Here is a 13,840-nt window from a genome sequence, read left to right on the forward strand (position 1 = left end):
CAATGTTATACATATTGATATGAATACATACACATGCACTTTGAAGACAAACTAGAAGGATATAACTTCCTTCTGCTTTTCAAGGTTCAAAACTTAAGATACATAATTCTAGTTTCCAGTCCTAATAAAAATTATTACACACAGATTTTCTGGAATAACCTTAATATTAAAAATCAAGAGTCTCAGGGTGATGTAGTAGGAGGAAGAGAGTAAAAATATTCCTGTTTAGTTTTTGCTATTGAGTGATGGCATATACTAAAGGTAGGTAATAGAAGTTCCCACGATTCTATCAATGTGTTATTCTTAGCTATCCCCACCTCATCCATCAGACTTGAAGATGAAAATAATAGAAGGCAGGCCTATCAAGCAATGAAAGCTGATGAGATCTAAAAGTTAGCATGCCACCATTCATATGTGTGATATGAAATTGCTACAATAAAAATTCTTAGACCTCTAGTATCATGTTTCATTTCAGAGAGAAACCTAGGTGGGTTCCATAATCTAACCAGATGAAATTGAGGTTAAGTATATGACTTAATTAGTTTGCATTAGTTTTCTATATCATAAAATAATCTTACCTAGGGTTTTTGTTGTTCAAACTTAGTGCAATTTCATTAACAGCGTGTGGATGTGACATGACCATGTTGAAGCCGTACTGAAATTAACAGAAAAAAAACAGAACATTTGTAGTTGTTTAGGGGTTACCAAATGTTTTTGTTTATGTTTTAATTTAAACATTTTAAACCTCATCTGTTTCCATGGAAATCACAAGCAGAATATCTAAACACTGGATCTGGCAACTTTTAATACTTTCTATAAACATTCTATAACATCAGTAACTTTTGAATGATTAATAATATTCTGGCCAAATCACAGAATTAGCCAGGGGACTGGGAAGTTATCACTAGTTAATCATAGACATAGATTGTTGAATCCTTTTTTTTTTTTTTTAATTCTTACCTCTTATCTCAGTATGAATTCTAAGTCTGAACAACCACAAGGTCTAGGCAATATAGCTTAAGTCACTTGTGCAAGGGCACACACATCCAGAAAGTATTTGAAGTAAGATATGAATCTAGGTCCTCTCAATTCTGGGCCTGATGCTCTATCTACTGTGCTACCCAGCTGTAACCAGGTTGTTGAATTCTAACTCCTTTTGTCATCATGTAGTCATCAATTCCTCATATAGTCATCCTTTATAGTAATTATAGTAACATGGCTTTGAGCATCGCTTTTTTGTATACATGGATAAATTAAGGCAAAAAGATGTTCTATAAACAGCTAATGGCATCAGTCCTAATGTTTTGTTACAGCTATTTTATCTTCCTTCATTTTATCAGAACGCCTTCTTTTTTCCTCTTTGTTTTCACTTTTGCTAGTCCTTAATAAGTGTTTAACTTGTTTCCTGATAAATCTTTCATATTTACCTTTCAGTGGAGTTTCAATTTGATGCCATCAGTTTGCCATTAATGACAATTACATATTTCTAAAGAACCAATGACTGATTATATCACATCACTGTATAAGCCAGGAAAAAAAGTTAGATAATCCTAGCTCCCTGTTACTAAAAGATCTTACTCATACCTTTTAGGATGACATAGCATATTGTTTCTGCCTGTTGGAAGTGTAGAGACTTGCTGAGATGTAGCTACAACCATCTATGGAAAACCTTCCCTTGATTAGGGAGCAGCAATGCCCTTCAGCACAGGTATGAAGGTGAATACCTTGCTTCTGGATTCATATGATGTTTACAATATGCCTAAGCCAACACACTTCACTGCCTGTTATCTTATGTCTGACTTAAATCCTACAGTCCTAACCTCTGTCCTTCCACTTGGAAATCATTTCTGCCAGTGCCCTGTTGCCCATTCTATATCTATAGAAATTAAACCTACTCATGCACTCCAGCGAGGTTCCCCTGCCTAGTTTGTGTCTTTAGATACTCACCCCGAGGTATCTACTTAAGACTGACACTTGCTTAGTTCTTCCAGGAGGGCCTAATCTACACTCTTGACTCCTGCTTGGCCCTCAGTTGCTGGATATGAGTTCTTGGTTTTACATCACACTTTCTATTAAATTTCCCCCAAAGAGTCTGAATTCTTTGTGCTAACTATTCTATTTGGCATTCAAAGTCTTTTATAACCTTGCCCCTTTTTACTTTTTTGAGTTTAATTTCCTATTAATCCTCCACCCTCCAAGCACTCTGTGATCCAGTAACCTTAGACTCCTTGAAATTTCTTGCACAAGACACTTCATCTTCCAGCACTGGGCATTTTCCCTAGCTGTTGTTCCCCATTCCTGGGATAATCTTCCCCCTCATATCTACTTCCCAGTTTCACTGGTTTCTTCTATGAAAAGTCTTTCCTGATTTACCTAACACACTGATGCTTTCTCTTTTTTTGATAATACCCAATTTATCCTAGCTGTATTTTATTTGTATATAATTGTTTCGTTTTGACTTCTCCACTATTGTATGTGACACCAAATTTAACCTCTTATGTCATTAGAATTTTCTTTCTGACCATAATATCAAATTGGGAATTTGGGGACATTAAAATGGAGATAATATAAGAAGAAAATAAAAATACGGTTTGGGTTCAATTTATCTACAGGGTCAAAGAGGACCTTTGGGCAAGGGGGGAACAAACTAACTTAGCAAGAGTTCCTGAAATAGGAATACATACCTGGTAATTCATGATGGCACGTAAACACATGATACAGACGTGAACATCATCTTTTTTACTCACTAATCTTGAATTTTTCAGAGTTCTTCTGCTTGGCAAAGTATTATAGCTGCAATTGAAAAGGACAACTTTTATAAACAACAGACCATTTCCAATTGCTAGAGGATATGGGACTTTCAAAAGTGAATTTTCCCTACTTTTTGCCAGCTAAAGACTAGTTTTCATAACATACATTATAGGATTCTCCCAGTGCCCAGTGCAAAACAAGTACTAAGTGCAAAAATACCAATGCAAGAATGGCCATCACAAAGCCTTCTTTCAAACTGTAACACCTGTGTTGTTTGACATAATGGCTCAACACCTTGACATGCTCAGTTGGTTATGCACAAGGATGCTACACTGATGGTACACATTCAATGGATGCAAGAAGCCTAAAGACCCACATGAGAAATGTTTGACAACTACTGGTTCCTAATGAATAGACTACACATTAGCTTTGCAGAAGTGACTTGAGGCAAGATGCATGCCATCTTAAATGCAGCAAAGAGGTGAGAGGCAGTAAAGGCAATAGCTTTGTGACTCTATCACTCTTTGAACACATGGCACATCTTGAACCCGGCATTCACATCCAAACTTGCCATCCGTGCCATCCAGAAGCTCCTGCTGTGCTACTGCAGACCTAAGCAAAACAGCACATTCAGGCAGGACCAAACACTTAATGATGCCAGACCCCTGAATTCTTAACACTGTGCAAATGATTCTTGGGGCAGTCACTCACCTAAACCCAGGTACAGTAGCAGAATCTTGGATGAAATATGGAATATGTGTATGTGTGAGAGAGGGAGAAAGAGAAGGGAAAAAGGAGAGAGAGAGAACAGGATGAAAGGGAAAGGAAGGGAAGAAAGAGAAGCAGGGAGAGGAAGAGGGAGAGAGAGAGAGAAAGAGAGAGATTGATTTGCCCATGCTTTTTAATACTAAGTTAAGAGGTTTAATACTGGACTTAATTCTTTATCATTTACAACGTGAAACTTTTCATTATTTGGACATCTTAGAGAAAAATAGCCTAGCCGATGATCTTGTTGATGCTGTTGCACAAACAGAACTCTCTAGGTACCATGTATCACAATTACCCATTTTAATTGCTAGGTATACTCTATACCAAGATAAATTCAGAATAGGTAAATGACTTAAATATAAAGAGGGAAATTATAAGTAAATTAGGTGGACATAGAATAGTATTCCTGTCAAATCTATGGGAAAGGAAAGAATTTAAGACCAAGTAAGAGACAGAGAATATTACAAAATGTAAAATGAATAATTTTGATTACATTAAACTAAAAAGGTTTTGTACCAAAAAAAGCAGTGCGACCAAAATTAGAAGGGAAGCAACAAACTGGGAAAAAACTTTATAACAAAAACCTCTGACAAAGGTCTCATTTCTCAAATTTATTAGGAGCTAAGTCAATTGTACAAAAAAATCAAGCCATTATTCCCCAACTGATAAATGGTCAAGGGATATGAATAGGCAGTTTTCAGATGAAGTAATCAAAACTATCAACAAGCACATGAAAAAGTGTTCTAAATCTCTCCTGATTAGAGAAATCAAGTCAAAAGAACTCTGAGGTACCACCTCATACCTAGGAGATTAGCCAATATGATTGATCACATGGTTCAATGGGTATATGATTGGGGATTTTGGCTTCAAATGATCACTCTATTGCAAATATGAATAATATGAAAATAGGTTTTGAACAATGATACATGTATAACCCAATGGAATAGCTCATCAGCTATCAGGAGGGAGGAGGGAGGGAAAGAACATGAATCATCTAACCACAGAAAAATATTCTTAACTAATTAATTAAAAAATGAATATGAACAAATAAAAAATAAATATTAGATGTACACAGAGGGGCCCAGGACAGAATTCGAAAACAAGATTTCCAAATTTCACCAATTATATTATGATTTATTTCATGTGTTACTGTGATTTAAAAAGTTTCAATTTGCATATTAACGAAGTCACTAGCAATATTTAACCTTAAAATACAAGTATCATTTCACTGTAACAAAGCCACAGTACAATTGGTAACATATTTCTTAGAAGTCTCACAGAAACTATTACTTCTTTAAACAATATCCGTGTTGCCAATCTGATCCAGCTATGTTTAATCTGCCTACAAGTTAGGTTTCCCTTTTCCCCCTACTTTTATCCTGTTTTCTTTTTTGTTTGTTTTCCTCAGTATTTATTTCCTAGTTATACTCAATCCTTAATTACATAACAAACAATGTACTAGTGAGAGAGTCTTCATTTCTCTGACTGAAAACATTTCTTGCCACTTTAACAAAAGGTCTCCAAAAATACATTTTCAATAAAAGTCAAGTCCAATTGTGAAACTCTCCCATCTTCAGCCATAAAAGCTGAAAATGAATTTAACAATGTATAAAAACTCATCTAGAAACCCAAGATACACCACCCTACAAAGTTTCATTTACAATCCTTCTGTATAAATATTAATTATTTCAGCAAGTGGAACAAGCTAGTATATTTTGTGGTCTTTCCTAGCAATTAAGCAATTCACGTAATAACTATGAGGGCTGTAGTATTTTCTTTCCTTTCTTTATTGCAGTTCCATCTACCCAATACTTGGGATGTATGTGCAATAAGAACCTTTTTTATAAAGCCACAATGTGTTTGTAAAGATTCTAAAGGATTAGTAAGTCATACCTGCATGGCCTTATAATTTATATGTTCAAATTAAAATTTCTATAATTTATGTAATGATGAAAACTCTTGCAAAACTATTTAACCAGTATAATCCCACAAAAATTACGTTTAAATAAAATACTTCCATTGATATCAGTAGTCAGCTATTCCCACCTATATTTCTTATATTATTCAAAATAGAAAGATATGGTTATGTGGCTTATGGAGAACTGGCCTTGAAGCCAAGTTGACCTTGGTTTAAATCCCAGTTTTGACACATACTTGCTATGTGATTTGGGACAGGTCACTTAAGTTCCATGCAAATCTTTTAGACTCTCAAGTTGCGCAGGCTCAACCATTCTGAAAAACAATTTGGAACTCTGCTCTAAAGGCTCTAAAACTCTGCCTACCCTTTGACTCAGGGAATGAACTAGGCCTATATTCCAAAAGAGGTCAAAAGAAAAGGAAAAGGAGACACATAAAAATATTTATAGCAACTTTTTTAGTGGGAATTGAGGGGATGCCCAATAATTGGGAAATGGCTGAACCAGTTATGGTTTATGATTGTGATGAAATACTATTGTGTTGTAAGATGTGATGAAGGGGGTGGTTTTAGAAAAAAAACTGAGAAGACATAAGCTGATGCAAAATGAAGAGAGCACAATTAGGAGAATACTGTTGTAACAATAATCAACTGTGAAAGACTTGGCTTCTCTTATCACTACAATGAAACATGAAAATTCCAAAGGACTCATGATGAAAATGTGATGCACTTCCAAGGATAAATGGCAAACTCTTAGTACAGACTGAAACAAATTTTTAACCACTTTCTTTATTTTTCTTATCTTAAACTCTATTTTTAAATATTTTCCCATGTTTACATGATTCATTTTCTTTCCCTCCCTACTCCCACAGCTGACAAGCAATTCCACTGGGTTATACAAGTGTTATTACTTGATACCTGTTTCTATATTATTCACACTTTCTTTCTTTTTCTTTTTTTTCTACATGGATAATATATTTTGCATTACTTCATGTATATTGGGTATCATATTATTTGCATTCTCAATAGATAGTGGAAGGCCTGGAAAGAGGGAGAAATTTTGGAACTGAAAAAAAATTTCTAAAAAAGTAATTTTCTAAAATGTTTTTAACTGCATTATCAAAAAAAAAAGATGTAAATCTGGATTGATAGCAAGAACTTCCTCATTTAGAGATTTCTAATATCAAAGAAATTCTAGATCTGGTCCTTATATCCTATCACTTAAAATATACTATATGTTACATTCATATGAATAATTGTTAATGTAAATATTTAAGAGGTTACTACATCCTATAAGCACAAAATATAACTATTAAGTAATAAAAGTTGATTCTATTACCCACTCAGACAAATCAGTTTCATTACTTCACACATGCATTCTCCCTGATGTGCATGTGTTTGTACAGGTGTGTGTGTGTGTGTGTATACCAATGAATAGAGCAGGCAGGTACACACAATGGAGAAAGGAAGTCTGACATAATGGATACAGTGTTAGTCTTGGAGTCAAGTAGAGCTAGGATTAGGGATTCAGAAACATACCAGTTATGTGAAGATGGGGAAGTTAACCTCATTGAATAAGCATTGATGAAACACCTACTAAATGTGAGACACTGTGCTAAGCACCAGAGAAACAAAGACTAAAAAGAAAACAGTCTCTGCCCTCAGGCAGCCTGGAGTCTACTAGAAGGAAATGACATACATGACCACACAAAGCCAACCCAAATTATTTGCGGGGCAGAGAGAAGTTATCAATAGCTGGAGAGTTCAGGAAAAGTGGCACCTGAGCGAAATTACAGGGAATTAAAGCATTAGAGGAGGAGATGGGGTGGAAAGGGTCAGAGCAAATAAAATTAAAAACATCAATAAACAGTGGTTTACTTAAAAATGATACTTGAATGCCAAAAAAACACCAAGGCCAAGTATTTTCAAGTGTACTCTATTATTTAGATGAGACTATTTCCCCTCTCCAGTTGTTGGTCTCTACTGAGTTAGGCAGAATGCAGGATTTTGGGGGAAAAAAAAGCAGGATGAGAACTTGACATACCAGTCGCCAATCAAGTTCTCATGTGAAAACCTTGCTGCCTACAATTACATGAACAAACATATTCCTTTCTAAAGCGTTTATTTCTAGTCATATAGAAATAACTGTTTTCTTTAGCTATTTATGGGTGTTATTTTTTTCCTAGCCACTGATTATTTCTACCACTATGGAAGCTTGGTTTGCCAGTAGTAACAGTTTTTCTGCATTTGGTGTCAGAAGGCAAAAAGATGAATTTACTTAGCAGCTCTAAGGGACCATTTTATATTTGAAACACAAAGGGCCCTGCTCAGATTCCTTTGTGATTTTCTCTCTAGAGAGAGGAAGCTACTTGTTTCTGATCAGACCCACTAATCTTGTTTCTTCTTAATGATACAAAATGTTATTTTAAAGAATCTTTTCCAGTAAATTGTTTCTCACTAGTCATATGACAAAGAATTGGACAGGGACCGGACATGTGATTTCTTTGGTATAAGGAATTCCTGGAAGAGGAAATTCCCCTGCCCAGAGTCACACATCTAATATGTGTCAGACTTAGGACTTGAACTCAGGTCCTTCTGGCTTCAAGGCCAGTTTCATATCTAGTACATCAGTAGAAAATCTGAATTATATTTGGCAATTCTTATTCTAAAAGCATCCTCCCTCCCCCAACCCATAGAAAAGTGTCTCAATTAAATGCCAGTAATCTTTCTTTCTGGACAAATAAATTGTCTCCAAGGGACACTCAATTGGGACCTCATTAAATCCAGCAAGCTAGATTTCACAGACTATTGCAATGGTATGAGGAATATATATCACTTCTACTCAGAGGGCATAGTTTCTTCAGTGACAGCCATTGTGTATTTTGTTTATTTCCTTTAATTAACTACCCTCTTTAAGATTATTCTGGTTTTTTTAATAGTGATGTTTTAATTTCAATTCTCTTGCATAATGTCCCCATGCTCCATTGCCATCATGTTTCACTATACCAGTGGTTTATAACAGGTAGCCCTCCACATGCTTCAGCAGAATTGGGATCTTGTGAAATACTCAATGGGAACAATTCACTGCAACCAAGCATCTATCTATGTAGACAGGGAACTCAGAAGCACCCTTATCTACTATTTTTATGCCAACTTCCAACAACTGTGGCAAAGTCACAACCATCAAATCTTTTGATCAAGTAAGCAAGTCCTGTGAGTATGCATTAAGCACTTGCTATGGCCCTAACACTGTGCTGAACTCGGAGGGAAGTGGGAAAGACATAGAATATATAATTTTTGCCCTTGAGATATTTGCAATCTAACTGTAGAGACAAAATGGACATCCTGATTTATGAGTCTTCACCAATCCCAACTATGCCTATGCAGGTAGGGTTTTATAAACAATGGTAGAATTAATGGAATCAACAAGCTAGAGAACAAGGCAAGATTATTAGACAGAGGTAGAATGACACAAATTAAATCTGAAATCATGGGATTAGGAATATGAAGAAGAGAAAATTACAAACTGAATATGTCAAAGATTTTATGGAAGAAATGGCTCTGAGCCTTGAAGAAAGTATAGGATCTAGATTAGTCAAAGATATTCCAACTATGTGTAGGGGTATGAAATATGATAGAAATGATAAGTATATTGGTATTAACGGATGTCATACTTGTATGGGGGTGGGGGAGGACTTACCATGAAGAGAGGGAAGAAAGTATGTCTGATTTTGCTCAAATTCTAATTAAAATCCCTCGACTTTTGTACAGAGGGATGTGGGAAAATGTTTAACAATCAGTTTAGGTGGGAGAGAAGGAAAGCAGGGTATATATGATACACTTTTAAGCATGATCTACATTATTAACATTTTCTCCATCACTTCCTGAAGTCTACATAATTACCAAAACAATAAATCAAGCCTTGATTTGTAGCATATGCTAGTTTCCGTGGTATAAATACTCACACTGAAAATTTAACAATCAAGCTGGTTCCAGCATATCCCTGCTTTCATCAGACTTATATATAAACAGTGGTAGAAGAGGAACATTCCGTTTTCTCATTATTGCTCTAATACACTGTGATCAATACCTTGGAATACCTTTAAACATCAAGATTTTTTAAACATACAAATTTTTTTAAAGATACAAGAATTATTTAACTCATCTGTTTATAATCCTACATTAATCTATATTGGCCTAAGTTTATAGACAAATGTTATTTTTGTAAGGGATACAATTCAGGTGGGGTCTATAAACTTTTATTAGAAGGGGGAAAATCATATTTCAATATGATTGGTTTCATTTGTAATCTTATATATTTTATGGCACTATTCTGGAATGGGATTGAGAGGATTCACTAGATTCCCAAAAGAATTCATGACACAAAATCCCTGTTCAAAAGTAATGAAACATAGTGTTGGAATTTTCTAATGTTCAGTACTGTCCCTTTCATATGTGAATAGTTTGGTTGCTGAAAAGGGGAAGAAAAAGAACTTGTGTATATGAAATCCTGACAAAATCCATATGTAAAGAAACACAAATTGGTAGGAGGAGAAATAGAGAGTTGTCCTTCAGATGAATAAGCAGGGAGGAACTGTTTGAGGGCAGAGAAATGACCGAGGCTGCAGGGCACTATAGTCTCTTGGCTCATTTATATGTCATTGTTTTTCATGTTTGAGAGACAAGAAGTGACAAAGTGGTAAGTCAAATAAGGTTGGAGACTATGGAAGATTTAATAAAGCTATAGGTCTCATAATTGACAGTTGGATTTGATTAGTTTTACCTCACAAGGGAGACTCTCAGAACCTTTGATTTAAGACATTAAGAGGGAAGAAACCAGCCAGCAGAAGAGACAGCTGTGACGGAGCTAATTTCAAAAACAAGGAGAATAAACAGATAGAAAAGTTTCAGCTGCTATGCTTGTGGTAGGCTGATAGGAAGGGGAGTCATTCCTTGTCATATTAGTGGAGTAAAAGGCATGGATCATGCTAGAAGATAGTGGAACTTGCCTTAGTTTGTGTTATTGCTCTCTACTACCCCCCTGAGGTATCACATGAAGACTTGCATCTTATTGGACAAGGAAGAACCCTGTTGAATGAAGAGTTGGATCAGCTTTTTTCCACTGCTCAGTAAGCCGACCAGGAGTTTTTCTATGAGCTCTTCTTTGCTATAACAAGATGTTAAGAGTTGAAGGGGTGGTCCGGAATCTTGCTGTGTGAAGCACTGGCTGAACTTGTCTACAGTCTTATACAGAGAACCAACTGGAAAAGCTTTAATGTTCTCTAGTTTAAGGGAACTGATTCTCATTAGAATACAGAAACATGATTTCAGGACCTTTTAAATGGGTAATTTTGAGTTGAAAGAGCTTGTCACTGTTTCATTAGTTCAAAAACAGAAAAAAGAACAGATTTGTGAAGGACAGTGATGAGGACCAGAAGGAGAGCAGTTAGCAAATAAACAGCTTGTGTGTTATATACTGTTACTGAGGAGATTAAGGATTATCAAGGTCTGAATTTGCTAGATGAGTTGCCTTGAGGAAATGAGTTTCTGTGTATGTGTCCTAATTTTCTCCCAGGGATGTTGAATTTATTGGTGGATAAGTGTGACCTAGGTTTAGGTATAGAATGTGGCATTTTGATTATTACTGCATTTGTTTTATATTCAGGAAGTGTGATGTTATAATTATTATTTCTTTTGAGGTATCATTTAGAAATATTTCATATTTAAGAGCCAATGATATCATGGTGATTGATTTTAAGTAAAATTAAAACATAGTAAAGGGTTCTTGGCAGCTAAAGCGATGAATAGTAAATATACTTTTTCCCCTGCCTCCAACGGGAGTTGACACTGATGTACCCAGACAAAGCAATGCTGGTAAGCTGATAAAATTGTTGGGAATAATTCAGTACCAAATCCTACCAAAATAACTCCTGCCCAAAATACCTAACTGACTGTAGATCTAAAGACCTTTGTGAATCTGCAGACTTATGTGTGGTTTCTCCCGCAGAGTTTTATGTAGCAATTAGCAATTTTAAAAATGAATTTCTAAGAAACAAGCTGAGAATTGCTGGTTAGCCATTTCATACCTTATCAAGGATATGAGTCAGTTTGTGTCAGCCAGGAAGGACTGGAAATCACTACAGTAATTCATAAATGATTAGAAATTCACCTAAGAATCAAATAACACCCATCACTCCAGGCCAAATATGTTCAAGCCATTTTTGTTCTGAAAGCCACAGGCCATCATAGCCAAATGAAACTAGTATATACTTTCTTCTAAAGGAGACATAAGCCTGGGCTTTATGCTCCTGCTCTTTAGGCTGTACCATCACCACTTTTTATAAGTAATGATCAGACTAAGTTAAATATTTGAATAGTAAACCTTCTACAAAGCCTTGCGCTCTACAGGAAATAATGTTGGTGACTCAGTACATAGTATTAATGCCTAGGAGTTGTAAGCTACTGACCTTGGTTTATGTTCTGTTACCATATTGTTTAAAGTGAAACTAACTACAGTATGTCCTTCCTGGAGCTATTCACTGATTTCCACAGATGTCAGAATCTAGTTAAGCAAAGTCAAAAAACTGAGAGGATTCAATTTCTCCAAGTTTCTCCAATTGGCCATTCCTCATTAAGGGGCACCAGCAGTTGGTTTTTAAATGCTCACCTTTAGCTTAACTAAACTAGATAACATGCTGGCAATGTTAGCTATATATAGGCACTATAGCTTACCCATTTGTAAAGGCAACTGGCACATAATCTAACTTTGTCATTTTTCCCAAGTGGCTCTAGAAGTTTACATTTAGTTAGAACAAGAAGAAAAAAAGAGCACACTAGGTTCCATTTACTGCTCTTGAGTGCTGCCATTCCCCCTCTTCTCTGTACTTCCAGCAAGTTTAAGGGAAAATAATTTTAATTGTAGAGTCATTCTTTGGATGCCTTATGGAAATAAAATGGTTCCCTACTGGTCTGAATCAGCTAATGTGAGTTCTTTTGTAGTACAGATAGATGTTCAAGGTTTGGCCATGAATAAATTTCTTTACAAAAGATAAGCCTTTAGAAATAATCTTATGAATAACAAAATACTGTAAAATGAGGAAAAGAAAAAGAATAGAGTACACATTGACCAAAACTATACTAATAGGGAAATGTCTGCATAAATATAGAAAAGATGAATGGTTAAAAATGAAAAGAGAAGAGGTACTAACTGAGATGTTGTTATAGATGTTTCACATGATAAAATTCAAGTAATCTAAAAAAAAATCACAGAATTCTAAAGTTGGAAATAATCACAATAGTAAAACTGCTCCAACCAAACCACACAAAGGAAGCCCCCTATATAAGGTATTCATTCAATATACTCTACCCACTGCCTGAAGATCTGCGAAAGGGCAAATCCACCAGCCCTTGAGGCAGTTCATTTTACTTTTATTAATCAGGGCATTTTTGTAGACATGACACTCAAATGTGTCTTGGAAGTTTCCATGCTGCTTCTGGTTCTGCTTTCTGGGTGAAGCAGAGAAAATCAAATCCCTTTCCCACATGACAACCCTTAGAAAACTTAGATTTAGCTATCTTCTCTCTGTTTCCCCTTCTCTCCTTCATTCTTTTCTTCTTCAAGCTAAACATTCCCACTTGCATTTGATCTTAAAAAAAAAAAAACCAAAATCCACAAATACAAACTCTTGTCATTGATAAAACTATCAATATTGTTTTTAAAAAGCTGGATGATCTGAAGTATAATCTTTCTTAAACTGCTAGACCTAGGACTAACACAATATCCCAGACATAATCAACTAGAACAGAATATAGAGAGATTATCATCTCCTTAATCTTGAAAAGTATGCCTCTCCAAATGTACTGAATTAACTTCTTTGCCTATCACATCACACTACAGGCTTACCATCATGCTTACCATCTTTTAAACACCCCCAAGATCTCTTTCCAAATTAACTGCTTGCTAATCACATCCCCCCAGGCTAGTCCTTGCAAAGCAGATCATTAGAAGTCAAGTGAAAGAATTTGTACCAATTCAGTTGAATTTCATCTTATTAGATTCAGATCAGTGTTCTAATTTGTCAAGATCTTTTCGGATTCTGACTTTGTAATGCAGGATGTGAACCATTCTGTTATGTCCATATTTGATGAGCATGTCATCTAGGCCTTTTTTCAAGTCATTGATTAAAATGTCAAGAGCTGGGGGCAGCTGGGTGGCTCAGAGGATTGAGAGCCAGGCCTAGAGACGGGAGGTCCTAGGTTCAAATTTGGCCTCAGACACTTCCCAGCTATGTGACCCTGGACAAGTCACTTGACCCCCATTACCTAGACCTTACCACTCTTCTGCCTTGTGTAGTGCAAATAGGGTGCAAGGCTTTTCAGGGTTGATATGCACCCTATTTGCACTAT

General features: G+C 35.7%; 1 protein-coding gene across 1 annotated transcript in view; it reads right to left on the reverse strand.

Moving 5' to 3' along the window:
• FMNL2 (formin like 2) overlaps positions 1-13,840 on the reverse strand; it is a 421,529-nt gene that overhangs the window by 83,626 nt on the left and 324,063 nt on the right. The window contains exons 7-8 of the mRNA XM_044669873.1: positions 2,685-2,793; positions 579-655 (exon numbers count right to left, since the gene is read on the reverse strand). Coding sequence (XP_044525808.1) covers positions 579-655; positions 2,685-2,793 — 186 coding nt within the window. The remainder of the gene's footprint in view (positions 1-578; positions 656-2,684; positions 2,794-13,840) is intronic.

The sequence above is a fragment of the Gracilinanus agilis genome, chromosome 3 (assembly GCF_016433145.1).
Source record: "Gracilinanus agilis isolate LMUSP501 chromosome 3, AgileGrace, whole genome shotgun sequence".
In the NCBI taxonomy this organism is placed as follows: Eukaryota; Metazoa; Chordata; class Mammalia; order Didelphimorphia; family Didelphidae; genus Gracilinanus; species Gracilinanus agilis.